General features: G+C 46.8%; 1 protein-coding gene across 4 annotated transcripts in view; it reads right to left on the bottom strand.

Moving 5' to 3' along the window:
- AGMO (alkylglycerol monooxygenase) overlaps nt 1-25,457 on the bottom strand; it is an 890,221-nt gene that overhangs the window by 357,211 nt on the left and 507,553 nt on the right. For all 4 annotated transcript variants that reach the window (XM_085630810.1, XM_085630809.1, XM_085630808.1 and 1 more), the window contains exons 12-13: nt 10,628-10,710; nt 1,325-1,430 (exon numbers count right to left, since the gene is read on the bottom strand). In XM_085630810.1, coding sequence (XP_085486936.1) covers nt 1,325-1,430; nt 10,628-10,710 — 189 coding nt within the window. The remainder of the gene's footprint in view (nt 1-1,324; nt 1,431-10,627; nt 10,711-25,457) is intronic.

Raw genomic sequence — 25,457 nt, 5'->3', positions numbered from 1 at the left:
TGCTGTGCATATTGCTTCCTGTTGGCCGTGACATCACACTGAGCGTGCTCAGAACTAGTGGTAGGAAATGGTCAGGCTACCCCCAATCTAGCACATTTTGGCATAATGGATTGTTCCAAACTAAAGTGATGGAGACATATTTTGAATACACGATGACAAGTGACACCTGCTCAAGGGCCCTGTAATCTATTGACAACAGGATGCTTGGACAGCAGTCAGCTGTTCCATCTGTGGCTGCACAACATTGTGGAGCATGGAGGATCAGCACAGGTAATATCTGCTCTCCTACTGTGGCCAGTGGTGAATGGGAAGGTTCAGGGCCCCACTTACCCTTGGGCTAGGTGGGTAGACTATAAATACCACCTTCCACTAGGGCACAGCAGGCGAGGGCTACTAATAATTCTAGACCCTTGGGCAAGGCCTGAGGGCTACAACTATACCGGCAGGTACATAGGGCTACTAGAAAATATCCCGCTGTTCCCCAGCAAAGCAGATCTGGGGTACAAGAAAACTACAATGGGCTATGGCCAAGGAGTGCTACCGATGTATCACACACTATTGAGAAAAGTTGGAGAGAACACGAAACACACTCCTCTTCATCAAGGTAGTGCAGTCTACAAAATGCACCCCGTTCCCATGGTCAAGGTAGGGGGACATGACAATCACCTCTGAGCCTTGCGCAAGATGAAGGGAGTACAAATTCTGCCCACCCGTGGACAAGAACACATGCACTAAATTCCTCCATCGCCTTGGAAGAACGGACTACAAAGTACACACTGGCTTTAGGGCACCAAATGAGTGAAAAATAATCCACCAACCTTAGCAAGTATGGGGTGGTGCCAAACAACCCACCACCTTGGGGCACTGTGAAAAGCCTAGCAAATAGACTCCACCACTGGGCAAGGTGTGGGCTACCAAATATCAGCCAACCACCCATGGGCCATTCATTCTTAGAGCAAGGGCCCATTATTGGCCCTTAGAGCCTGGGGGCGTTAACATTCAACGATGCAAAGGGTGGTGCAAATTTAACACTCGGTACAGTGCCAGAGAATCTGACAGTTTAAGGTAAATCTCACTGCATGTATTAGTCAAACATGTATATATTTGCAAAAAGTTCCCTTTGACTACCATAATTGCTGGGTCGGTGGGTTTTGTGGATGAGTGTACCACAATTGTTTGGTCGGTGAATGCAGTGGGTGAGTGTCGGGCTGTCCATTGTGGCTGGAGATTGATTAGCTCTTGGCGTTCCAATGATTGTTTTTGAAGTTTCCACCACTTTTAGAATCCAAAAATACCTCAGAAGCAGTTAAAATGAAGGTCTTACCTCAAAAGCAAATTCCAAAGATGGGATGTCAGTTGTTAGGTAGCCGAATGTGTGCAGCAGAAGAAAGGCACCGCAGTGTAGGGTTTCCCAGATGGCTGCGCTTTGTCTGTGGCAGAGAGGGAATGGGATTATATTGATGCACTCTAATTTAACCCTTTGTCAGCTGATCACCTCGTATCAATATTACCTTTAAAGTCACTGCAGGATTCATTGAGAGCTGTCATACAAAGTGCTGTGAAAACTATGGGCTCCAGTTATATGTGTAATTATTAATGACATACACCTTAAAAACGCATTGACTCAATAAAAACATATTTTGGCACCTTTAGTATCCATTGGGAATGAGTGTGTTCCCTTCTCCAACAGACAATCTGCCTTTTACTTCTAAGTATATGTCATCATATTTTAATTGTAATCTCTATTCACCTGCCCAGTCTCCAACTTCTGTGTCACGTGTCATTCTGTACCGCACGTGACCATAGCAGGTAGAACCAGACTGGTGGTTGCATGGATATGGGCAGATATTTGTGAATGCACACACGAGCATAGGAAAGGCACAGGCGGGGGAGGTCCGAGCACAATGAGGGACTGATGGAGGGATATGGAGGCTATTGCCTGACTGGGAAAATGGGGTATATAGGCGGAATGCGTACGAAGTAAAGAAAAATAAGGGGAAACACAGGGAGAAAAGAGCCAAGAACACAGGGAAACAGACTAGCAACGGGAATAGAAGTTGGAGATGCATTAACCAAGGGGGATTATGGAGAGACAGAGTGAGACATTGTCCCATAGAAACACGGGGAGGCATGGGAAAGATGCATGGCCCTTTGACATGGGCACAGACCTTTGAAAAACAAACTCTAGTCTGTACCAAATGCCAAACCCAAGAAAAAAGACACCCCACAAGAGACCAGACTGCCACAAAGTCACAGCAATGGCATAAGTGTTTTAGAAATACAAAGTAACCGACATAGCTTAATGTTCCCTTGCCTACAGTCTCTCTTCTCCACAACTGCTGTCCTTCAAGCTCCATAATCTGTCTTCCACGCTTCACTCTTTCTTCTCCAATACCTGATTTTCCCGACTTCATAATCCACTTTTGATTTTTAATCTCACATGTTGCCTCCTTCAAGTTACTTCCACTATGCTACATTAATCCTGTGCAGTGGTCTATGTTCTCAAATTTCTTGTGCCATTTTCATTCCCTGCCTCTCCAAACACCCTCATTCCTCCAGCATGCACCATATTCTTTCCTACACGCTGTGCAAAATGCCACCCCATGCTCTCTTTTTCCTACACAATAAACTAACCATTTACCATGATATCTCCTTCATCCTCAGTTCCCCATGCACTAATCAACTGCCCCTGTGCACCATTCTCTAATCAATTTCTTCTCCCTTCTTTGTATCCTTTCTCCTCCAGGGCCTTCTATTTTGTTCATAGCTATCAATTCTCAATACGTGCCCCTTCTTCCTCCTTGGATCATCAATCAATATCCATGTTGTGTCCATCCTCCACCAGGCACAATCCTACATTCTATATGCTTCATCAACTTGAACACATTTTACGAACACCATTCTTTTTCCTTCCTCCTTCATGAACTAGCATCCAGTGTCAATTATTTAGTCCACTTCATTATTTCTTTCTCTGTGCAGTGTTGGAGTGGCCTGTCAGGCTGTCTGGCACTGTCAGATGAGGTAGCTTGAAAGTGCCAGCGTGTAGGCTGTTTTTTTGGTCTTTAAAAGAAAATATATGTACAAAATACTTATTTAATGGGGTTTTTAGCGAGCTTTCTTCATCCATTGGTTTGTTGGGGTGTCATTCACATTTTGCTTCCACCCATTACAGCATACAGCATGGGGCAGGGAATCAGCGCACATTAGCCCCTGGATAACTTCACTTTGAGTGACTGCATTTTGCTCTCTTACAAGGACACATCTGCACACAAGCTAGTTTCTTTCTGTGCCAATTGTTCTTAGTAAATGTATTACTTTGATGTTGCTTATGTGTTTAGAGTCTGATGTGAAAGAATGGTGATATATCAGATGTTAGCACAGGCCACATTCTACGCTTTATCAGTTGCTATTGTTGCAGGGATTCTATTTGGAAACAGAACTATGCCTGGGATCACGGAACACCAGTATGTAGGGACAGAGTCACTGTACCACATCAGTACCTGTGGGCTCAAATCCTGACCAGCTCAGAGTGTCTTATCTGCCCTCCTAAGCTTCCCAGAGTAACAGGTAAGTTAGCACCCCAGACCACATCACTCTAGTCACCCAGGCGAACAGCACAAACAACTCATCACCTTTTGTTCTTTCACTCATGCATGTCCATAATAAACAAAGAAAAGACAGGAGGAAAGTTTACAATATTTATTAAAACTATTGTGCTCTATCATGAAGCAACTGTGCTGCAATTAGAAAACATGTACAACCGAGCATAGTAATTAGCATTACCAGTAATCTGTATAAAATGAAAAGCCCAATCGTGGCAAATTATATATGCCTAAATCTAACCTCCCTGCACGAGAACAGTGATTTATCAGAGATCTCTGGGATTGGAACCAGACCCCATACCTGGCATTTGCCATTAGCTAGTCTCGCATCTCAGATTGCGCAGAGCTAGCGTGCTCGTCTCGGGATCTTTCCTCTGCTAGAAATCCTCCTCTCTGTTTTCAAAACGGCAAGTCTCGGCTTATATGATAAGAAGTGCCATGCTAGAAAACAGCAGCCGGGTTCCTCTGTTACGTTTATGTGTTAGAATGTGTTAGTGACCAGCCACAGAGAAAAACTGGGCACAATGTTGTTAGACCATGTACAAAATGTTCAGATTGAGTCCCAGGAAGAAGTGCTGAATAACAAAAACATGTGCAGCCTATTTCTAAAATATTAGTGTAACACAAAAAAAAACGTGTTACTTCGTAATGTGTGCAAATCAAAAGATGCATACAACCTACAGATAGACTAACATAAGAGAGAACCAAAGTGGGTCCCATATGGAAATCACAACACTATTTCTTGCCTATGCTGTAAATTGGAGTGTTGTTTGTTTATGGTTTGACCGCTGGTATTTCGTATCAGAATTGTGTCCGTTTGAAACTGTACTGTATTGAGTTGTTGAAAGCGGCAGTATTATACAAGTGAATTCATATGTGGATAATTCTTCAGAACTTGTTTATTGTGGACTCAGTATCACCAATAGTTCTCTAATAAACTTTGCCCAGGTAGAATACCAGCACTTATAACAATTTTTTATTGCCTGCTTTTCTTCCTTCTTACTTTCCTGTTTCCTTCTATCTTTGTTTGTCTCTTTCCTTCTTTCTTGTGTTCTTAATTTGTTTAATTTCCGTTTTCTTCTTTCGCCCCTTTTTTCTTTCATTCCTTCAATCATTTCTTTCTTTCCTTTCATTCTCTTATTCCTTTTCCTTTCATTCCTTCTTTCTTTCAATTTGCCTTTCGTTCCTTCTTTCCTTTTTGCTTCACTATTTCATTCCTTCTTTCTTGGTTTCTTTTTCTGTTATTGCTTCTTTTCCTGTTATCTTTCACTCTTTCATTGATTTATTTCTTCTTTTTTCTTTCCTTATTCATTCATTCTTTCATTTCTTCTTTCCTTTTTTCTTTCATTCCTTCTTTCTTGCTTTCTTTTTTCTTTCATTCCTTCTTTACTTTTTCCTGCTTTTTGTCTCTCTTGCCTTCTTCCTTTCATTCTTTCCATGCTTTCATTCCTTATTTCTTGCTTATAATACTTCTTTCCTTCTTTCTTGCTTCCCTACCTTCTTTCTAGCATTCCTTTCTTTCCTTCCTTCACTATTGCCTATCTTACTTTCCGTCTTGCTTTTTCTTTTGTTTCCTTCCTTCCTCTTTCTTTCCTTCTTTTCCTTTCTTTCTTTCCTTTTCTTTCTATGTTTCTTTTTTTCCTCTCTTTTCCCTTCTTATTCTCTTTCTTTTGTGCTTGTATTCCTTCTTTCCTTCTTTCTAGCTTTCATTTCTTGTTTCATCCTTTGTTGCTTGTGGTCTTTCTAGCCTTCTTTCCATCTCTTTCCTTTCTTCTTTCTTACCTTCTTTTTTTCTTTTGTTTTTGTTTCTTATTTCGTGCATTCTTTTTTCTTGCCTTCTTTCTTGCTTGCCTTCTTTCTTCCCTTCTTTCTTGCTGTCTCTATTTCTTTCTTTCTTTCTTTCTTATTTCTTTTTTCTTTCTTTCTTTCTCAAAGGCAAAAGTTTGGAAGCCAATGACGATACTCTTTTTTAAGTGTGTTAGCCTAGACCTTTTTAGATTACTAAAATATGTGCATAACAATGTTACTTAGAGGTTTATGAGACACACTTCATCCATTTCTCTGCTGTCATCCATTTCTCTGCTTCTCAATTATTTATTCAATCCACTCAAACATGCATCTAGGGGCAACGCGTCACCCACTTCAGCTATTGGCTGGCTTAACAATGAGTTACTTCCCTGTCACATAGAGCAAATCCACACACAAAGTAGTTCCCTTCAGTGCCTGGGAGTAACATGGTAATGTGTGCTTTTTGAGACCCAAATTTTTTTGGGGTTTAGTCAATGTTATTTTTTTTAGAGTGACAAACTCCCAGCATCTTGCCAAAAAACTAAAGTTTTCCAAAAACCATGACAAAACAAAACAAGAATTGCCAAAAGGCTGGCAGAAGACGCCAGATCTATTGGCCTTGCCAATGTTTGTTCCATTTAATTCCACTCTCACCTGAGGTGCTTTCTCACTGTTGGCTCATCAATGCTCATCTGTCAACCTTATTGCTCTTTTGTCAACCTTAGTCTCCTTATTCCCTCACCCTTTTACTCTTTACTCCGGTTCAAATTAATTCTCCTTCATTTCCTAGGGAATTGTACATGCTTAAGTCTTCATATATACTTATTTCCCCTATGCAGCACTCCAACTAAACAACAATTTTGACTTGTTTCCACGTCTTTCAAAAGCTCTCTCCTCAATGAATCCATAAGTGCTTGATAGGATTATAATGGCACCGTCTGATGAGGTCGGTCTTGGAGTCTAAGCTGGACCCAAAGCACCCAATACGAGCTACTCCCCATTTGGAGCTGGCCACATGATTACAAGATATTTACATTTTGAGAAAAGCATGTCTGGGTATGTTAAACATGACTGCAGGAGAGACTCAAAAAGTCATGGCAGATTAATGAGGGGTACATAACATATTCAAATTCAACCATCTGGAAAGTATTACAATGTAGGTATCATAATCATGCCAAACTGAACAAAATCGCACATATGTGCTCGTTAAATGGTAAAACACGTGAAAAGGAATGCCTTGGATGTTTAACATATTTTTAATCAAATGTTGGCACAACACTTGAATTTTAATCAGTCAGATGCAAAGTAAATAACAGGAGTACATTGCATGTGTATAGTATAGCTGCCAGACGCTAATAGTTGTATACCTGAAGAAACTAGTTCTGGTGATTTTTTTTTTTATCGAACCCATTTTCAAAAATGTTTCTTTAGGAATGGCTTTCACCTGGTTGACAAAATCAATCTGGTGAAAATGTTTCTCGCAGAAAAACAGTATTTCTTCTGGAGTGTTTTCCGTTTATTTGTTCCAAAGGGGGCAGCCCCCTATCCCCAAAACCCTTGAACTCTACTTGTTGTTTTTTCCCTAATATGTGTTTGTGGGAGAGGTGCACTAATATTCTGCCATTGTGGCATTTTAAAATACTTTTTTGTATTGATGCTTGCATATATGTATTTTAGTGCTTTTCTTGCACAAAATGCAGTGGCGTAAAACATATTTCATCAGGACCTGTGAAATATAGGAAACATTTAATACTTGCCGTGAAATACAGATATTGTTATCATAATGACAGTCCCTAAACCACTGTGCAGGACTTTAACATTGCCAGGGCTACTCCTGTGCACTGACTTCAATTTCTTATATCTTTCTCCTTTCACAGCCTCAGAAACAGCACGTAGGTAGAAGTATTTGAGGCAGTGTGCTGGTTCTTAACTTGAGACCCTTTTGGATGACAAAGAAGCCAGTATACAGAGCAGGGAGGTTGGAGTATCAACGAGAAAGAGGGTTGTGGAAGGCAAGTAACTTATTTCTCTGATGGATACTGCTAACTACAGATTCCTCACCTTTAGAATCAATATCATAGCAGTATCTTTCAAGGTGGAGGATCTGAGGAGTGGACTCGATTTGGAAGCTTTGCAGGAGAAAGGGTGAAAAGCTCTCTACAAACCTGGTTGTCAAGGCAATAGTGTTTTGTGAACATACGTGCTTTGATGCCTGTGGCCATTACACGTTTTATATATTTATTTTGTTTCCTTTCATTTCATATAAAGTTGAAGGGGAGCATAGTTAATTAAAAAATTCTATGACCCATCTTGAACTGCAGGTAATGCCAGTGGGAATTCTGGATGCATATATGGAAATATGTGTAGTGCAAGTCCGAGACGCCAGTCAGTCTCCTTGGTCAACAGCTTACAGGATCAGGGCCAGAGTGAGCGATTTGAACCTGCCCTTCCTCAGACAGGTGTTCGGCTGGCAGTGGTCCAAAATGGGCCAGAGGTTTCTTTGATTCTTTGCAATGAAGAAGTAAAGCGAGTAGAATGATCATCCCATCTCCAAGTCCGGCACCCATTTGACGGTACCTTTTGAGAACAAAAGGTTGACTTCCTGCATTAAAGGTTTGGGTGCTTATCTGAAAGTCACTCCAGTGTGGGAGGAAGGGTGATCCAGACATGCCTCCTGTACAAATGCCAATTGGTCTTGCTCTGTTGATGTAGTCTGTAGGGTCCAGAGGAGCTCATATTATATGATTGGCTACGTACTGACCATTCTGTATGGTTTGGGCAAGTGATATACTGAGGTCCTCCAGGACGGATGGCTAGATATTGCTGGGCATTTCCCACAGTGCCTGAGTGTACCTCCCCAGAAAGCAAACTCTATTAATAGATCTAAGTGTCAATTTTTAATGTATCAATCCTTTTTGATGCCCAGTCTGTCAAGTTGGTCAGAAAGGACTTTGGTTTAAACTTACTTGTCAATACTTGGACAATCAGGCTCTCTCGTGTAGGATGCTTGGTTAGGAGGTCTGGGTCACTGGGGGCTGGTCTAAGTTGCTTAGACCCTGGTTGAACGACTGGGATGCATTGCCCAGGTAGCGAGTTTAGCTCCATTTCTGGAGATGTATCTACCACACTGGCATATGGTAAGTCAACATTTAATTAATTCTTTGTTTAATGAGGGGGTGAACAACCTGTTCTGTTCTTCATCATTGCCATTGTCTAGAGGGACAATTGGTGCCTTCTGGACTGGGCCTGAATCAAAAGGAAAAAGGGAATGTATACGCTGCTGGTACTGGTGTTGGGCAAGGGAACTGGATTACAATCTTGCAACATAACCATCAGTTGTGCTTTTGTAATTTCATAGCATGTCACAGGCCCGGATCGGGGTCAGATATTGACATTGGTATAGGATCATGGAGCAGACCCAGTAGGGTGTATATTAGCATTGGTACAGAAAGAACCAGCATGAAAACCTGACGATGGAGTAGAAATCAGTGCTGAAGCAAGTAGCAGACACCGCAGGGGAAGATGGCATTGGGTGCAGAGCTGCCATCAGAGGTCTAACTGGAGAACCTTGTGCTCCTTGAGGCAAGACGGTGCACTAGAGGGATCTATATTTACACCACAAATCTGTAGTATGGCCTCTTTGAAAGCCTCCATTTACTGTCAGGTTCAGGATATTTCGAGGAGTTTGGGGTGAGCCGTGACCAGCTGCACATTCAGCGCGGACTCAGGAGACATCAAAGGAATGTGATCCTCATTATGACTCACTAGACACATAGTGGCGGGATGGGAATGAGTTCTGCGTAGGCTTCTTGCACTTGAGTCTAGTATTTAAACTTACTGGAATACTTCAACTGAGTAATGAATTTCTCATGGGAGGAGCATCGAAAGAGGGACCTTGAACGGAAAAGTGGTTTGGAGAGACAGAGGAACCTATGCTTCAAACTCTACCTATTCTTGTGCTCTGTGACTAAGTTTTACTTTTTGCATGACTTAAAATCATGCCCGCCTATAAGCACCACGACACACCTCATGCAGGTCTGTGGCCAACATCAACTTTCTGCAGTCTCAGTCCAATTTGAATTCTCTCGTTTTCAGTAGAGTCATTGTTCCTTGGCACACTACGTAAAGGTTTGGATGTGTTGGAAAAAACAATGAAGTTGGGAGTGGAGCTCTGGATTCATGTAGTATGAAGCATACAGAAAATAACTATGTCAGTGCACAGGGGATGGAGCTTATATGCAGTTCTACACAGACACTTTTGGGGCAGTTCAGAGTCACTGCTGAACAACACATCACTACCTAGAAGTGTGTGGGAGCATTGCTGAAGAATTCACCTGATCAAATCTGAGGCTATTCCAAAGAGGAGAAACTTGTGGTAAGAAGAATCCATCAGAATAGCTTTTCATGCTAACGTCCCCAAAATATACATGTGATATAAAAAAGGCATAATGGGTACCATGCATAACATACCATTTTGCACAATTACCACGCCCTGGCCATACACTGTTAATTGCCTCCTACAATACATCCCTCATGACACGTTGTATGACATCATAGATAACATCGCTGCAACATCTAGAATTACATCATAGATGACAACACTAAATTGAGATAACTATAACTGGTGAATTTCAGTGGTGCTGTTTGTTTAAAACAATATGTTTCAACTGAACTGACATTTACACCTAACTATAGCATTCCTTTAACCTTTGTTTCTTTCAGTGCTCCAGTTTTTCGTGAACGTTACGGTAGAGCAAAGCTAGTTCCCGTACTCGCAGTGGATTTTAGCACCCGCCTTAAGTTTGGAGCTTTTTGGTGTGAGAGTGAAACGAAGATATATATATAAATGTGTATATATATATATATATATATATATATATATATATATATATATATATATATCCACTATAAAGATGGCCCAAAAACATGCTAATTAGGCATACTTATAACTTGATAAGTTATCATTCAATTATAAATGTCCTACATAGACTATATTATAAACTGCTATACGATGATTTAATGTGCTAACGGGCAGAATCCTCTCTAGAGAAAAACCCAATAAACGATTAAACTAAAGCGTCCATGGCACCCATTATCTTATGCATCCTCCCTCAAAGCGAATTGCTTCTCCCTTTCTGCTTTCCATTTAAATAAATTAATGGAAATCAATCAAACAAGATATTGTTGTTAAAGACGAAAGAAAAAGTATATTTATCAAAATGTGTAGTATATCTTGCCTTTTTTCCATGAGAACTCCAATAGACGTCAATGTGAGGAGTATGTAGCATATCCTTAGAAGAATAGCTGTATTTGATAATGCCTAGGAAGCAATCAAACAAAGACATTTCTAAAGTTAAAAGAGTACAAGTCAGGCAATTGCAGTGTCACACAGAAGCATGCCGAACTGTCTGTAACAGAGTACTTTTGGCTGAAATAGTTCTCAATTGCTGCATTGGTTAAAAATTAACAACATGTTTTTTTTCTTAAACATATATGCTAAAGGCACTTATTTGTAAAATGGAAAATGCACTTATCAATGTTGCATTCTTACATGTCTTAACCTGTCAGGGTGACTTGACCTTGGACCAGCAGCGGCTCCTCCATTATGGTGGAAGAGCGTCGCTCCACTAGTCTGAGCCAGGGCATAAAAAAACAGAGTATGACAATAAAACCATTTATTATAATTTAATTTTTCAGTGTCTGAGCCGAGTGCCTGAGTCTAGGGTGGGGCCGTCGTCTATGATGGCAGCAAACTGAGGAGGGAGTAGGAGAGTTGCATGTAAGTGTGCATGTCGGTTTGGCAAGCTGTCTTAAGATGGCCTAACTGACATGCGCACTTACATTTCCCCAACCGAGCTGTGTTGCACAGCCGGAAGGGAGAAGAGGCACAGGCTCTCTCTCTCTGAGCAAGCATCTGTCCATCCTATTCAAACCAATCCCAGCACTCCTCTCATGCTGTATAATACCATGAGATCAGCATCTGGATTGGGTGGAAATCTGAAAGGCTGTGCAGTAGCAATCCTGGAAGAAGATGGACACTGACTCCAGCAGCAGCAAGTAAGTCCTTTTTTTCATATATTATTCCTACAATCCCCCAGCGCTTCGTTTTGGTAGAAGCCGCCACTACCTTGGACTCAATGCTATTTCTAAGAAGGTAGACAATTATATGAAAAAGAGAAAGGAGGGTTTGGGGTCTAGCCATAATGTTATCAATGGAGACCCACCAGGATGATGGGACATTTGACACTGGAGGTGCCTGCTTACTTCACTTTAATAATGAATAATTCAAGGAGTTGCCTTCCAACTAATGTCAGGCTAACCTTTAGTACCTTAATCTTTCAGAGGTGGCATTGGCTCGAAATAGCAAAAGAGAAATGTGACATTCATGAATATAGTCTACAAATTCGCCCCCCTATGTCTATTACTGCAGGCCATTATAAGATAATATTTTTGAAAGTTCCAACATTGTGGGAAAACAGGGATTTGCCATTCTAGAAGTCATACTGCAGGAGAAAATATGTAGCATGGATAATCATCTCAGGAACATAGCTATAATTAAGTGCATCCTGGCTTTGGACAAGAACTCGAGGGAAGTACAAGTAGGTTGTGCTAACTCTGGCCCACTGAATCCTTCAAATTCATTATTGTTGATCAGTTTATAAGCCTTTGCAAATTTAATTCATTTCTGTTTTTAGGGAATCTAGATTAACATCAACATAGAGCAATGCTGGTGCCAACATACGGGAGTGGTGTAATGACATGGACTTGGCCATGGTGGTGGGAAAAGCGATGTATATACACAGAGGGTGTCCCAAAAAATGAGAGCGGGTGTGGGGAGGCTGGAATAAATTTAGAGGGAATATCTGTACAGCGCCGACAACTGATCTCCTGACAGATGACAGTACTTAATATGCTGTGTCAATCAATAAGAACATTGGGTGTAATGATCTCTTCAGAATTGTATATGAATCATGGACAAATCAGTTGTGATGAAAACAACTTATATTCTTGTACATGTCTCTACTAATTTATGGGCGATATTACTCATAAGTCGTGTTTGTAATAAAAATAAGAATAAAAAAAACCAACATAGAGCAATGCTGAATAAACACCGGACTCCCTGCTGAAGTGTGCCACCTTACAGCCTCCAAATACGTTAAGAAAGTTACAAGCCCTGATGGGATTTCTTAACTTCGTAAAGACTTACTTGTCACTTTATACTGAGAGCGAAGCTCACTTTATACCCTGAAAGTGTACCAAAGTCACTGACGACATTCATTAGAAAGTGTAGCATCTCATCTAATTCTGACAAAGTGGTTAACAGGACATCAGCAGAAAGTAATATCTTCATCTCTACGTTATCAATAACCATCCATTTGGAAGAGCTTCATAGCCAAACATATGAATTCTGGATATAGCATGAACCTTGATGGGTGGTTCTGCTGCCTGCCCAAAAGCAATTTGATGCAATTAAGAGCTACCACAATTGGAGTAAAATTATACATTCGCCACGTCATAAATAACATTTGTCATAGAAGGAAGAAATTGATGAGATGGTGCTGTTTGGCAAAAGCTCTGACACCATTAGGATTTTGCTCCCAGCTAAGGGCCTACCAAATATCATGGTTTTGTAACAACTTCAAGATCAAAATAGGCAATCAAGCACTGTACACAACAGCTGCCAAACAAAAAGCCAGATAGGACTATCTTGTGCTCATGCGAAATATGGATTTTGACATGTTGTGTGGGGAGGCAGTGTAAGGTATGGTGTTGTGTAGTTCCTATGACCCTCCTAGGACCTGCGTGTTTGACATAAACTGAGGGCTTGGTGTGCAGACAGAGTCTGGAAACCCCCACTGGATGAGTCAGCCGTTGAACCAGCTAGCTCTACAGTGCCACTACCAACCCCCTGTATTCTACAATGGTGTAGGTAGTTTCTGGCAACCACTGAACATGACAACCCTGATTCCTCAGGTATCATGGAAAACAATACGGTATAGTTTGCTCAGTCACTCGTGCTTACTTTTCTCAGAATAAACAAAGAATGATGATTGGAATGGTTTCAATAATTTTTTATTGGTCAAGCGTCAGTCTAGTATGAAACATATTTGCTGTAACAATCAAAAGGCAGGAGCAGACAAATAAGACCGCTAGCACCAATATGCTAAATAGCAGATACATTTCTACCATAGTGCTAATAAGATTAATAAAAGCAGATTATATAAAACAATAGCATTGGCGTACTCCTACGATGCGTAACCTACCTAAATGTACCTAGCCTAGATATGTAGATGAAGCCGGTGTATGTAAGTGGTAGGATATATCCTAATGGAGCCAAGAAACCCCCTGGGAAGTACTAACCCCTCACTTGGTGGTTCTGAATGAAGGACCCCGTCCCCGTCGAGGATGGCACCCAGCAAGGGATGTCAGGTCTCTGCCTGTCGAACGATCAGCCTGCAGAGTCTCGGTCCAGTCTAGAGGGACTTTTCCTCTACTAGTAAGGGGGAGTGAGGATCTTTTATATTAAAGTGGTCACTCGAGGGTTTCTTCTAGAATCGATATGTTTGGAAAACATTTGCTAATCCTCTGCTAATCCTTTTCTAAACAAACATGATCATGCACAGCTGGCTGTTGGCCATGGATGAAAAAAGTATTGACCCGTATACAGAATAAATCTGAAGTGCCTGGGGACATGTTTATGTACATCAGGTACAGGGATTTAGGTAGGGTACCAAGAGCCTGCTGTCGGAGAGACAGAAGTGAGCTGTTAGGTAAAAGGTCACCTGTACGCTGACCTGAACGTTATGTCGCGTGGATGGGACAAAATCGTATGCAATTGGTATGTACATGATGGGACTATCCTAAAGGACACGACAATGGTAACTTAAATAAATGATTCTAAAACTAAGTGCAAAACATACAAACTGTGTTTTGTTAGTCCACTCAGTAAACAATTATCAATATGTTAAATTACAGTTATGCATGTATAGCTAGGCCACTATGTTGGTGTATGCACATGGTTGTGTCTCAGTCCTAATGCTAAATATGCAATGTGTGCCATAGGTATATACTATGTACTGACAGAGCTCTGTGTGGTTCCAGTATGTCCTAATTGTCAGGACTCAGCATCACTATCTTGTAGTACTTGAAACGAAGGGCAAGGGCACATGTCAGTGATAACTGATGAAAAATTGTCAGGACTGTGCTTGAATCTCTGTACTGAAAAAGCAATGGGTCAATGAACTGGCAGGTAAGTGTTACTGTGGGTGAGGTCTGTGGGGCACTGATACAGCTGTGTGTTACAGTATTTGAATCTCAGGGGTGCTCCGCGACGAAACTGATGTGCACTAGCATAGTAGTGCTGTCTGTATCTCTGTGTGGGCAAAATAGAATGGTGCACGTTTAGGCAGAGGTGCATTTTAAGAGCTATGTTTTGCTTCAAGTGCTGGGCTACCAGGGATTGGGGAAGATTGAGTCGGAGATTCTTTGACAGAGCAGTCTGTGGGTCCTAGGTTTGCGACAGAAAGTCTACGACAGAGTGGGATCCCCATTTTATTTGAAAAGAAGCAAGAACATGCATGTCTATATTTATTCAATTCTCTCTTTTTACTTTATCAAACTAAGATTAAGGCCCTGATTACGAGTTTGGCTGTCCTCCAGATGGCCGGCCACCGCTGCACTGACAGGAAGACCGGCAAGCTTGTAGTGCGCCCACCCGCCGGATTACAACTCAAATCCAGGTTGGGCAGCCGGTGCTGCAACGGTGTCAGGGCGGTGGTGTGTTAGGCTCATAGGGAAGTCTAACATGCACACCACCTCCGTGACAGCACCTGCAGCACGTTCCTGCATGGTGTGGCATGAACCATGTCATGCATGCCATACTGTGCAGGAACATGTGTTCAATTCCAGGGGGGGGCAACATGCACCCCCGCACAAATCCCCAGCCCCAGAAGTGACAGGGGGTCCTGTTAGGGCCCCCTTAGTTGCCTATTCATCACCCTTTTCATTGCAGGTTCACTGCCATGAAATGGGCGGTGGACATGCAATTCGTAATATGCTCAGCGGTGCCGAAGTAGCACCATCAGCATATTACTGTTAATGACCACTGTGCCACTCCTGCTGTATCCTGGATCCCGGTGGACGTGGCCGTCATGTGGCAGTCCCATCACTACACTCAGAATACTGCAGACGGGCCCGCAGTTGTGGCAGTGGTGAGACCGCCACTGCAAGTATAGCGGTCCAGTGGACCTCCATACTTGTAATTAGGCCCTAAGTATTTGCTATATTGCTACATAAAAAAATTATCTTCTTAATGATACATTTTCCATTGTCTTTCAATGCCCTGATTTTATTGTTTGTCATGCATTTATCATTTAGTGGATTATGTAATAAATTTGAATAAACATTTATTCTGCAATTGTCAGTCAATAATTCATGTGATTTCACAATGCTTCTGATGTGTCTGCATTATACAAGGCATAAAATATCCCTAATCTGAAGCATTCTTTGTTGGTCGAAAGGCATGGAAGTGTAAAGTAGTGCAGGCAAAAGATTAAGTAAAATTATCTAGGTTTAAGAACATTTTCATACTCATAAGGTCAATAGGGGATTCATCTTCAAAAATGCCATTATAAGTATTTACACATACATACTTTATGTAGCAGATCTGCCAATGAGCCAGAGGAAACCAGATACTTAAAATTCAGAAATACAAAGGGTACATGACTAAGATACATGCCAGACATATTACGTAAAATGTATTTGTTAGACGGACCGGGAGGGTCGGCCGAGGACAAGGGGAGAGGTCTCCGGGGAGAGCCGTCTCCAGCGATCGTACAGACGAGTAACTTCCCCCCCACAGATGTACACCACACAAGGATAAGGTTTAACGTTCTTTATAAGCGATCTCTTAGGTACGATGGAATGGTACAAGGAGGTCTGGACTCAGGGGTCCCCTCGATTCTAGTCTCTTGGTTTGGGAAAGGGGGTAGCGGGACAGTCTGGTTACCAATCTGGTAGAGGCGATGATGGATAGCTCACAATCCTCGAGCTCGGTGTTCTAGCTTGGACGGGCCGCGGCAGCGCCAGCAGGTCCCGGTGAAGGTGGTCGTTACACGGTCCGCGGCAGCGCCAGCAGGTCCCGATGAAGGTGGTCGTTACACGGTCCGCGGCAGCGCCAGCAGGTCCCGATGAAGGTGGTGGTTACAACGGTCCGCGGCAGCGCCAGCAGGTCCCGACAAAGGTAGTAAGTACAACGGTCCGCGGCAGCGCCAGCAGGTCCCGACGAGGATGGAGGATGCAGAAGGCCGCGGCAGCGCCAGCAGGCAGGACGATAGTTCACAAGGCAGGGCTACGGCAGCGCCGGTAGTCCGTCAAGGATGAGTTCTTCTCGGTGTCTCTCGACTCCAGGATACAACTGCCTTCCTGCTCTGGAGCTGCCCTAGTTATAGGTCTGGCGCCCTTTGATGTCCGGACCCTCGCACTTGGAGGTCGGGAGGTCCGGGATGAGGGAGTCCAGACACCCAGCAGGGGGGTGGAGCCAGCGCCCGGGGGAGCTGGAGGGCGATCGGCACCTGGCGGGGGAGAGCCATCGACACTTCTTTCTCCCATTGACCTGCCAAGTGGTCCGTTCACCTCCTGGGTGGATGGTGGTGCCGGGATGTCGGGGCCTGGCCAGGCCCAGGGTTAGGGTCGAGCTGAGGCCACGCGGCCTCGTGGTGCAGTGTCCAAGATGGCGGCTAGTCCGGCCGGGGGAGCCGGTAGTGGTTCGGCCCCATGATACATAGATGTCCGGGGGCAGGAGCTCCGTCTGGAGACGGGGTGCGGGTTGTTTCTGTGGGTAACACCTGGGGGGCCGGGGCTTGGGCCCTGTCATGCGGGGAGGGAGCAAGCCCTTCATGTGGCCTGTCCAACATGCGTCCCCCCCAGCTGAAGGTGGGGAGAGTCACCCATCCTCTTGGGGACTCTCCTCGTCGAGGTGGAAAAAGCGTGACAGGCCATCTGCGTTGGCGTGGTCTTGGCCCGGTCGATGTTCCACAGTGAAGTCCATCCCCTGCAGGGAGATGGACCAGCGCAATAGTTTGGGGTTTTCCCCCCGCATCTGCATTAGCCACTGCAGGGGTCGATGATCTGTTTGCACCCGGAAGTGGGTACCGAAGAGATAGGGCCGGAGCTTTTTGAGGGCCCACACCACTGCGAAGGCCTCCCTCTCGATTGTGCTCCAGCGCTGTTCTCGGGCCAGGAGGCGTCTGCTGATGAAGGCACCCGGTTGGTCAAGTCCCTCGGAGTTCAGCTGGGAGAGGACCGCCCCGATGCCATGGTCGGAGGCATCCGTTTGCACAATGAATTCCCGACTGTAGTCGGGGGCCTGGAGCACAGGGGCAGTGCACATGGCGGCTTTCAGCTTCTCGAAGGCCGCTTGACAGTCTGGGGTCCAGTTAATCTTCTTCGGGTGGTTTTTGGATGTGAGTCCCGTGAGGGGCCCCACAATGCTGCCATAGTCCCTCACGAACCGCCGGTAGTAGCCGGTGAGCCCCAAGAAGGCTCGGACCTCGGTCTGCGTGACTGGGGGCTGCCAGGACTGGATGGCAGCAATTTTGAGTTGCAGGGGGGCCACCAGACCGCTTCCCACCTGGTGTCCGAGGTAGGTCACGGATCCCTGACCAATTTGGCACTTGCTGGCCTTGATTGTGAGGCCGGCCCGCTGGAGGGCCTGCAGGACCTCTCGGAGGTGGTGGAGGTGGTCGGACCAGTGGCGGCTGTACACAGCGATATCGTCCAGGTAGGCGGCGCTGAACTCCTCGAGCCCCGCCAAGACCTGGTTCACTAGTCGCTGAAAAGTAGCTGTGGCATTCTTCATGCCGAAGGGCATGACTTTGAAGTGGTAGTGGCCATCGGGGGTAGAAAAGGCGGACCGGTCTTGGGCCCGGGGTGTGAGGCCGATCTGCCAGTAGCCCGCTGTCAGGTCGAAGATGCTGAGGTAGCGGGCAGCCCCCATGCGGTCGATCAATTAATCCGCTCGGGGGATGGGATGAGCGTCGGTCCTGGTGACAGCATTCAAGCCCCGATAGTCGACGCAGAATCGGAGTTCAGGAGTGGTGCCGGGGGCAGCCGCTTTGGGGACCAGCACGACCGGGCTGGCCCAGGGGCTGTCCGAGGGCTCGATGACCCCGAGCGTGAGCATCTTGGATACTTCCTCTTGGATGCAGGCCCGCACCCGATCTGGTACGCGGTATGCCCGGTGTCTGATAGGGGGACTGTCCCCAGTGTCCACGTCGTGCAAGCACCAGGGGGTGACCCCTGGGGTGAGGGAAAACAAGGTAGCAAACTGCAGCAGGAGGTCCCGGCAGCCTTGGCGCTGCTCTGGGGTGAGGGCATCGGAGAGCCGGACCCCGTCCACGGAACCATCTTTCTCCCGAGTCTTCAGGAGATCAGGGAGAGGCTCGGAGTCTTCTTCCGCTCCACTGTCTGTAGCCATCAGGAGGCTGAGCTCCGAGCGCACAAAGTGGGGCTTGAGTCTGTTAGTGTGGAGGACCCGGAGGGGGTTCCGGGGAGATTCCATATAGATGAGATAGGTGACGGGGCTCTTGCGTTCGACCACTTTGAAGGGCCCCGTCCACTTGTCCTGCAAGGCACATGGTTCGGTGGGGGACATCACCCACACTTGTTGACCAGGTTCGAATTCGACGGAGGAGGCATTTTGATCGTACCATTTTTTCATGTCCTCCTGACTGGCCTCAAGATTCGCTTTTGCCATTTCCCTGAATCGCCTGGTCTGATTGCGTAGGGTCAGGAGGTACTTGAAGACGTCTGGAGGGGTCTTTAGGGGGGCCATCTCCCAACCTTCTTTGACTAGGCTGAGGGGCCCTCGCACAGGGTGCCCGTACAAGAGTTCGAAAGGGCTAAAGCCGAGGGACTTCTGGGGAACTTCTCGATAGGCGAAGAGGAGGCACGGGAGTAGTACATCCCACTGGCGACGGAGGGGCTCTTCCAACCCCCCAATCATTCCCTTGAGCGTGCGGTTGAATCGCTCAACTAGTCCGTTTCCTTGAGGGTGATAGGGGGTCGTGAATTGGTAGGTGACCCCGCACTGTTGCCAGAGGGACTTCATATATTTCGAAATAAAGTTTGTGCCTCTGTCGCTGACGACTTCTCGGGGGAAGCCCACCCGGGAGAAGATCCCCATTAAGGCCCGGCCGACCACCGGGGCTGTTACAGTTCGCAGGGGCACAGCTTCGGGGTAGCGGGTGGCGTGGTCCACCAGTACCAGGATGAACCGATGTCCTTGTGCTGTACGGGGGTCCAGGGGCCCCACAATGTCTATTCCCACCCTCTCGAACGGGGTGGTGACAACTGGGAAGGGTTGCAGAGGTGCTTTGAGTTTGCGGCCGCTCTTCCCGCTGGCCTGGCACGTGGGGCAGGACCGGCAGTGGTTGAGGACGTCGTTTCTCATCTTCGGCCAGAAAAAGTGGGTCACCAGGCGACTGTAGGTTTTGTCCTGGCCCAGGTGTCCAGCCAGGGGGACATCGTGGGCCAAATTTAACAGGAAGTCTCTAAAACGGAGGGGCACCACCAGCACTCGACTGGCCCCTAACTCCGCGATTCTCTGTTCGCTGTACAATAGGTCGTTGTCCCAATAGATCCAATGGGCTCCGGTGGTGTCCCCTGCGCTTTGGGCGAGGGCTTGCTGGCGGAGTCCCTCGAGGGAGGGACAGGTCTTCTGTTCTTGACGGAACTGTTCCTGGGTGGGCCCCCCTTCTTGACGCCACTGAGCCAGGTCGGGAAGGTCCTGGGGCTGAGCGACCCCTTCGGGGGTTTGCTCTGGGGGGTCGGTATAGTCGGTGTCCTCTACTGGAGCGATCGGGGGAGGAGGTGCAGGCCATTCTGGTTCTTCTGGTCGGGGGATGGCACGGGCGGCCATGGACCGGGTGGTTACGCACGCCCAGTCCGGGAGGCCCAACATCCCCAGGTGTTCTCTTCTTTCGACGGCGGCCCACGGGGAACTCTCCAGATCATTCCCCAGGAGACAGTCCACGGGGGCATCATCCCGGACCGTCACCTTCAACATGCCGGAGACTCCTCCCCATTCGAAGGGGACGCAGGCCATCCGACATAGACTCTCTGAATTGTCGGCTGAACGGACGGGGCAGAGAATGTTCGGCAGGATCTGCTCTGGTTTTACCAGGTGACAGCGGACGGCCGTCACACTGGCCCCCGTGTCACGTAGTGCTTCGGCCCGGCGCCCATTAATGTTCACCCACTGGCTATAGTTTCTGGTGTTGGCGGGTAGGGGAGCCCGCGGGACCATGTCTTTTCCCCCTAGGCACGCTAGAACCATGGCGGCCGGTTCCCACTCTTGTTGTGCCTGCTCGTATTCTTCTTGTTCTTCGGAGATTTGTTCTCCCCCCAGGGCGGCAGCAGCTACCTGGCGGGGTTTTGGAGTTTGGTTCTGTGGACAGTTCGGATCATAGGCGTAGTGGCCGACTCGCTGGCATCGGTGACACGTGACGTTGGCTCGGAACCCCGGGCGCATCGGGGGGTTGCCCCGGCTGGCCGGGGGCGGGGTGCTGGCAGCGGGAGCGGCCGGGATGGTGTCTCTTCCTCGTCCCTGGCCTCCTCCTCCTCCTCGGGGACGGTGCTGACCTTGGTTGTTCCGGTTCTGTTCGTGTGGCCCTCTCCGGCCCACTCGGGTGCTTTCCCACCGGTCAGCTTCGGCGGCGAGTTGCCGTGGGTCAGTCAATTTACTGTCGAGGAGGTGCTGCCTGAGCTCGACGAAGCAGTTGTTAGAGAGGTGCTCCCACACCATGAGATTAAAAAGTTGCTCTTAGGTCGTTACGTGGCTTCCCTTGATCCAACCCTCGAAGGCTCGGCTGAAATAGTTGACATATTCCACCCAAGTTGTACCCGGGATCCGGGTGCAGTCTCGAAACCTCTGGCGGTACATTTCGGGTGTGAGCCCATATCGGGTGAGGAGGGCAGCCTTCATGTGGTCATAGGATGACATCTGATGGTCTGGTAGCTGTAGCAGGGCATCGCGGCCTTCGTTGACGAACCTCCCCCATAGACCGGCTCCCCAGTCACTTCTATCGATCCGGTGGGAGGTCATGGCGATCTCGTAGGCCTTGAACCACTGTTGTATGTCGTCCTCTCGGACATACTCTCGAACGACATCCTTGGGGATGTGGACTTTCTTTTCTGTCGCTCCCGGGGTGCGCGGTCGCTCGGGCACCTCCGGTTCTTTGTTCTGCTTCCGTAGGTCTATTTCTGCCAGTTTGCGCTCGTGTTCGTATGCTAGTCTCTTTTCTTCGAGCTCTCTCTGCCTCTGTTTTTCTTCCCGTTCTTCTCAGAGCCGCAGATGTTCTAGGTTCAGTTTTTGCTCGGCTAATTTTAGTTCACCGTCCATCTTGAGCCGTGCCATTTCTAACTCATGTAGTCTGTTTTTTTCTCTTTCTTGGATCTCTTGCTGCGAGAGGCCCGTTCCTCGCTCCTCGGGAGCCGTGGCGTTCCTCTCTGATGCTGCAATGTTTCGGTCCGGGGATCTGGCGGCCCCGGTTTCTGCCCACGACTCAATGGCGTGCTTGAAATCGTCTTTGGTACTCAGGCCGGTGGTAGCAATGCCTAGTTCCATGCAGAATTGTTTCAATTCACGATGGCTGTACTCTTCCAATTTCTCCATCTGGAATTTCTCGGTGGATCCGCTCTCTTTGGTTGACATTGTGGTTTTGTCGTGGGGTGAGCTACTCTCTGTACGATTATGCGTTGATTCGGATTGCGCCGCTGGCCACCAATGTTAGACGGACCGGGAGGGTCGGCCGAGGACAAGGGGAGAGGTCTCCGGGGAGAGCCGTCTCCAGCGATCGTACAGACGAGTAACTTCCCCCCCACAGATGTACACCACACAAGGATAAGGTTTAACGTTCTTTATAAGCGATCTCTTAGGTACGATGGAATGGTACAAGGAGGTCTGGACTCAGGGGTCCCCTCGATTCTAGTCTTTTGGTTTGGGAAAGGGGGTAGCGGGACAGTCTGGTTACCAATCTGGTAGAGGCGATGATGGATAGCTCACAATCCTCGAGCTCGGTGTTCTAGCTTGGACGGGCCGCGGCAGCGCCAGCAGGTCCCGGTGAAGGTGGTCGTTACACGGTCCGCGGCAGCGCCAGCAGGTCCCGATGAAGGTGGTCGTTACACAGTCCGCGGCAGCGCCAGCAGGTCCCGATGAAGGTGGTGGTTACAACGGTCCGCGGCAGCGCCAGCAGGTCCCGACAAAGGTAGTAAGTACAACGGTCCGCGGCAGCGCCAGCAGGTCCCGACGAGGATGGAGGATGCAGAAGGCCGCGGCAGCGCCAGCAGGCAGGACGATAGTTCACAAGGCAGGGCTACGGCAGCGCCGGTAGTCCGTCAAGGATGAGTTCTTCTCGGTGTCTCTCGACTCCAGGATACAACTGCCTTCCTGCTCTGGAGCTGCCCTAGTTATAGGTCTGGCGCCCTTTGATGTCCGGACCCTCGCACTTGGAGGTCGGGAGGTCCGGGATGAGGGAGTCCAGACACCCAGCAGGGGGGTGGAGCCAGCGCCCGGGGGAGCTGGAGGGCGATCGGCACCTGGCGGGGGAGAGCCATCGACACTTCTTTCTCCCATTGACCTGCCAAGTGGTCCGTTCACCTCCTGGGTGGATGGTGGTGCCGGGATGTCGAGGCCTGGCCAGGCCCAGGGTTAGGGTCGAGCTGAGGCCACGCGGCCTCGTGGTGCAGTGTCCAAGATGGCGGCCGGTCCGGCCGGGGGAGCCGGTAGTGGTTCGGCCCCATGATACATAGATGTCCGGGGACAGGAGCTCCGTCTGGAGACGGGGTGCGGGTTGTTTCTGTGGGTAACACCTGGGGGGCCGGGGCTTGGGCCCTGTCATGCGGGGAGGGAGCAAGCCCTTCATGTGGCCTGTCCAACAGTATTTGACTGTAATATTGATGCGGTTCATGCAGTAGGGCAGTAAAAATGTAGAACTTCATAAAAAAAACACACAAAAAATAGGTAGACTCATTCATTGACTATGACACGGAGGAGCATCGTCTCACTGCTCTAAGGTTAGGAAAATACTGCAAAGTAAATTTAATGTTTATTTTTAATACTTGTCAACATTCTAGTTTGGGGTGAAGGGAGAATTTTATAAATATAGAGTGAACGCATATTTTGTGTGGACTCTAGGCTTAAAGAGTAATTAATTCAGTGCTACTGGGCAGTGGTTCTCCCTCAGATAAGGTGAGGAATACTAGAGGGAATATAGCTGGCTCAGAGAACAAGATAACTGGTGAGAGTCATCGCTGGTCATTTATCGTGGAATGTGGGAACTAGGAGTCAACAGGAATCCAGATGGCAGCACAAAGGACAAGGCTGGACCACTCTCAGAAATTTACATTAAACAGGGCAGGTGAGGAAGGCTTTAAAAAACTGGGATCCATCCCAGTCATCCAATTTCTACTTTCTGCAGGGAGAAACCTGTTTTAAAAACAAAAGCAGTCATTGAAGATTAAGCATGGGAATATAATCATTTCAATAAGACAGACCCTATGTGGAGTAGAGGACTCTGGATAATACATAAAGGGTTTGGATCCTCGGAATATACCAGATCAGGGCAATCTGACACTTGCAGGAAATAAAATAAAAACTGCAAATAATTAATGAGTATGAGCAGCAAGAATTATTTTGGGCTTGGATTAGTGGACGGCACTCATTATTAGCATAACTGCCTTCACACCACCGGTCCCTTAGAACATAATAAGACCTGGTAAAGAAACAGAAAGAGGAAGTTAAGTCTAGGTCTTCCTCAAAGGAGAAATAACATATGACCTACTCTCTACTTGCCTCCTGTGACTTGAGATTTTCTCCAGGGGTCAGCTAGCAGGTCTCCTATAACCATAGGGACAGAAAATGATGAAGATGGGTTTTATGTGTGATAGAGATCATACTGTCTAGTTGGACCTTTGCAACATATGGACTTACTAGAGCCTTTGCTGAGGTGAGACCTAGCCCTTAGGAGTCTTCTGTGGAAGTTTGGGAGCTGTAGTCAAAAAAAGAGATACATATAGAATAGATGAGGGAATGTCCCACATTTGGACCTTCGGAGAGAAGGCACAAGTTGCTGATGCATCTCAGGAAAGTTGAAATCTTGGAAGACCAAGATTCCATGTTCAGGGTGCACAAACATTTTTGGTGTCCTGCTTTAACCCCTTCAGCGCGGCGCGGATTACCGCGCTGTGCTGAAGGTTCTATTGCGCGGGCGGGGCCATGACGGAGCGGTTCCGTCATATGCAAAGCACAACCGATGCGCATGATGGAACCGCTCCGTCATGCGCATCGAAGGGGTTAATACCTAACACCCATTTCTTTGGGTTAAATCCTTCTTCTGTATGCCATAGTTACCAATGAGTTAAAAAATGAGTTTTCACATTAGACCTTCTGTGGCTTCACAAGATGTTGCGTCATTATGTTGGTGGAGCCTCACATCCAAAATGTTTAATCCAGCAGCTAACAATCACTAATCACTCTGCTGTATTCGCACACCTCCAAATACAGATTCATGTGATATTGGTACTTCCTCGTGTGGGAATATCAATAGTGGTTTTACTCATCTTTAATAAATGAGGCTCATAGGGTACTTATAATGACTGCATTGAGGGGAATGTAATATTAGAGACTGTTCAGTTTTTACTACACATGTTTTTATTATATCCAAACAGAGTAAATGTCATTATGACCTTATCCACTGAATATTCCTTGTAGCCAGAATCTAAGCATGTTGTTAGGAGCAGGTAAAGCCCAGGTTATCACGGAGAGGGCTAGAAGGAATATTATTTCTATTGGTTTGGTAGTGACACATTAAATCAGAGTCTCAAACTATGAATTTATTGGGACTCCAATGAAACACGTTTTGTGAGACTTTGCTTGAATATTCACCGCAGGCAAATACAGGAGTGTAAGTAAAGGTTCATTAGTAAAGGCCCATCATTTGCGTTCCCTAAGCCATCTTATTTCATCTCAGAAACATGATGCCTGACAGAAATGTTCACTCTCAGGTA

Source organism: Triturus cristatus, chromosome 10 (assembly GCF_964204655.1).
Source record: "Triturus cristatus chromosome 10, aTriCri1.1, whole genome shotgun sequence".
NCBI classification, from domain to species: Eukaryota; Metazoa; Chordata; class Amphibia; order Caudata; family Salamandridae; genus Triturus; species Triturus cristatus.
Note: the sequence above shows the minus strand (reverse complement) of the source record. Positions and strands in the feature narration are given on the sequence as shown.